Below are 1,367 nucleotides of genomic sequence, written 5' to 3' on the forward strand. Positions count from 1 at the left end.
TCTCTTGGAGGAGAGACGAAACGTTTCACTAAAGAAGAGCCCATCCAGAGGACCTACTGATTTTTTCTTTTTGGTATTTTTTTCTACCTGGATTACCGAGATGCATCAGGAAATTATTACAAAGCTGTGTGGAAGTGACATTTAACCTGTCTGTATTCCTAACATTTCTTCCCAACCTGACTGTTTGCTCTTTGGAACAGGATGATCTATGTTCTGGTGAGCTCTTAAACGACGACAGAAGAAAAGGACCYCCACACAGACGACGGACACTATGATCCAGTTGCTGGAACACTGGACCTGCTGGAGACCACAGYTCAGCAACACAAGATGCCATTTCAAGTGGTTGAAGTGCCACACACATTGCAGAGTGTCATTTTGGAAACATTTAGCCTCCTTTTCAGATGGTTTCTTGGCTGCAGTGTTCCTTACATATGACTACGGTTAAAATCTAAAACATGGACAAATCTGAATGGACGAGTCTTTCATTTTTAATGTGTTTTTTATTGAATGAGTTTGATTTTTTTTTCCCATCATGGTTGAGTTTACAAATGAGAAAGTATTCAGGTGTGAATCTAAGCTTTTTGTAAATTAGATTTTCTGTGCTTTAACAGCTGAACATCAGTTTTTTTTTTTGTTCTCGCAGACACCAAACTGAACATTTTGGAGGCTGAAGGATGTCGGTTTTATTTAACGAGCATCTCTTACACTCACTCAGATCATTCAAAACAAAATACTGTATTCGGACTGACATGTCTGAAGTCTGCTGGTGATATTTAGTTCAGCCTGTGTGAATCCAGCTGTCAGTAAAGGTAGACACAACAGTAGAACAGGATCCTGCATAAAGAAGCAACAGTACTTCTGTTTGTCCTTTGGTTACTAACTGTTGATGTGAAATMCTGTTGAACAGACTTTTTCAAAGTCTTTGTGAATTTTGTTTATTTCATCACCAAATACTCCACATTGTTTGAAACTCCACTCTTTGTTTTTGTTGTTTTTATTTTTGCTTTGTAGGATTTMCCCCCTTCAAGAATATCATGAACTCCCCACAATGTCGCTCACTTCAAGAATAAAAATGAGAATTTCTATTGTGTAAAATTATCAGGGGAAGTATTTCCTAATTCTGTAAAAAAAAAAGAAAAAAAAAGGAAGTGTTGAATCCCATCGTGTCACATGTAGAAAAGATTTATTTCATAAAAATGAAATAATACAACTGAATCTTTGTATGGAGTATATATTTATCTTGCAGTTTATAAAATCAATTACATGGATAAAATTCATTCAACAATATCGGTAATAAAATTAATTAAAATTTCCAATTTAATCATATTGGACTGAAAAGTTGATCAGTCTGTTACACAGGCCTAGAC

General features: G+C 35.7%; 1 protein-coding gene across 1 annotated transcript in view; it reads left to right on the top strand.

Moving 5' to 3' along the window:
• Positions 1-1,215, top strand: part of cnih1 (cornichon family member 1) — a 14,659-nt gene extending 13,444 nt beyond the window's left edge. The window contains exon 5 of the mRNA XM_014023580.1: positions 201-1,215. Within this exon, the coding sequence (XP_013879034.1) occupies positions 201-228 (28 nt within the window). The 3' untranslated portion in view covers positions 229-1,215. The remainder of the gene's footprint in view (positions 1-200) is intronic.
• Positions 1,216-1,367: the final 152 nt, after the last annotated feature.

This window comes from Austrofundulus limnaeus, unplaced genomic scaffold (assembly GCF_001266775.1).
Source record: "Austrofundulus limnaeus strain Quisiro unplaced genomic scaffold, Austrofundulus_limnaeus-1.0 Scaffold377, whole genome shotgun sequence".
Taxonomy (NCBI): domain Eukaryota; kingdom Metazoa; phylum Chordata; class Actinopteri; order Cyprinodontiformes; family Rivulidae; genus Austrofundulus; species Austrofundulus limnaeus.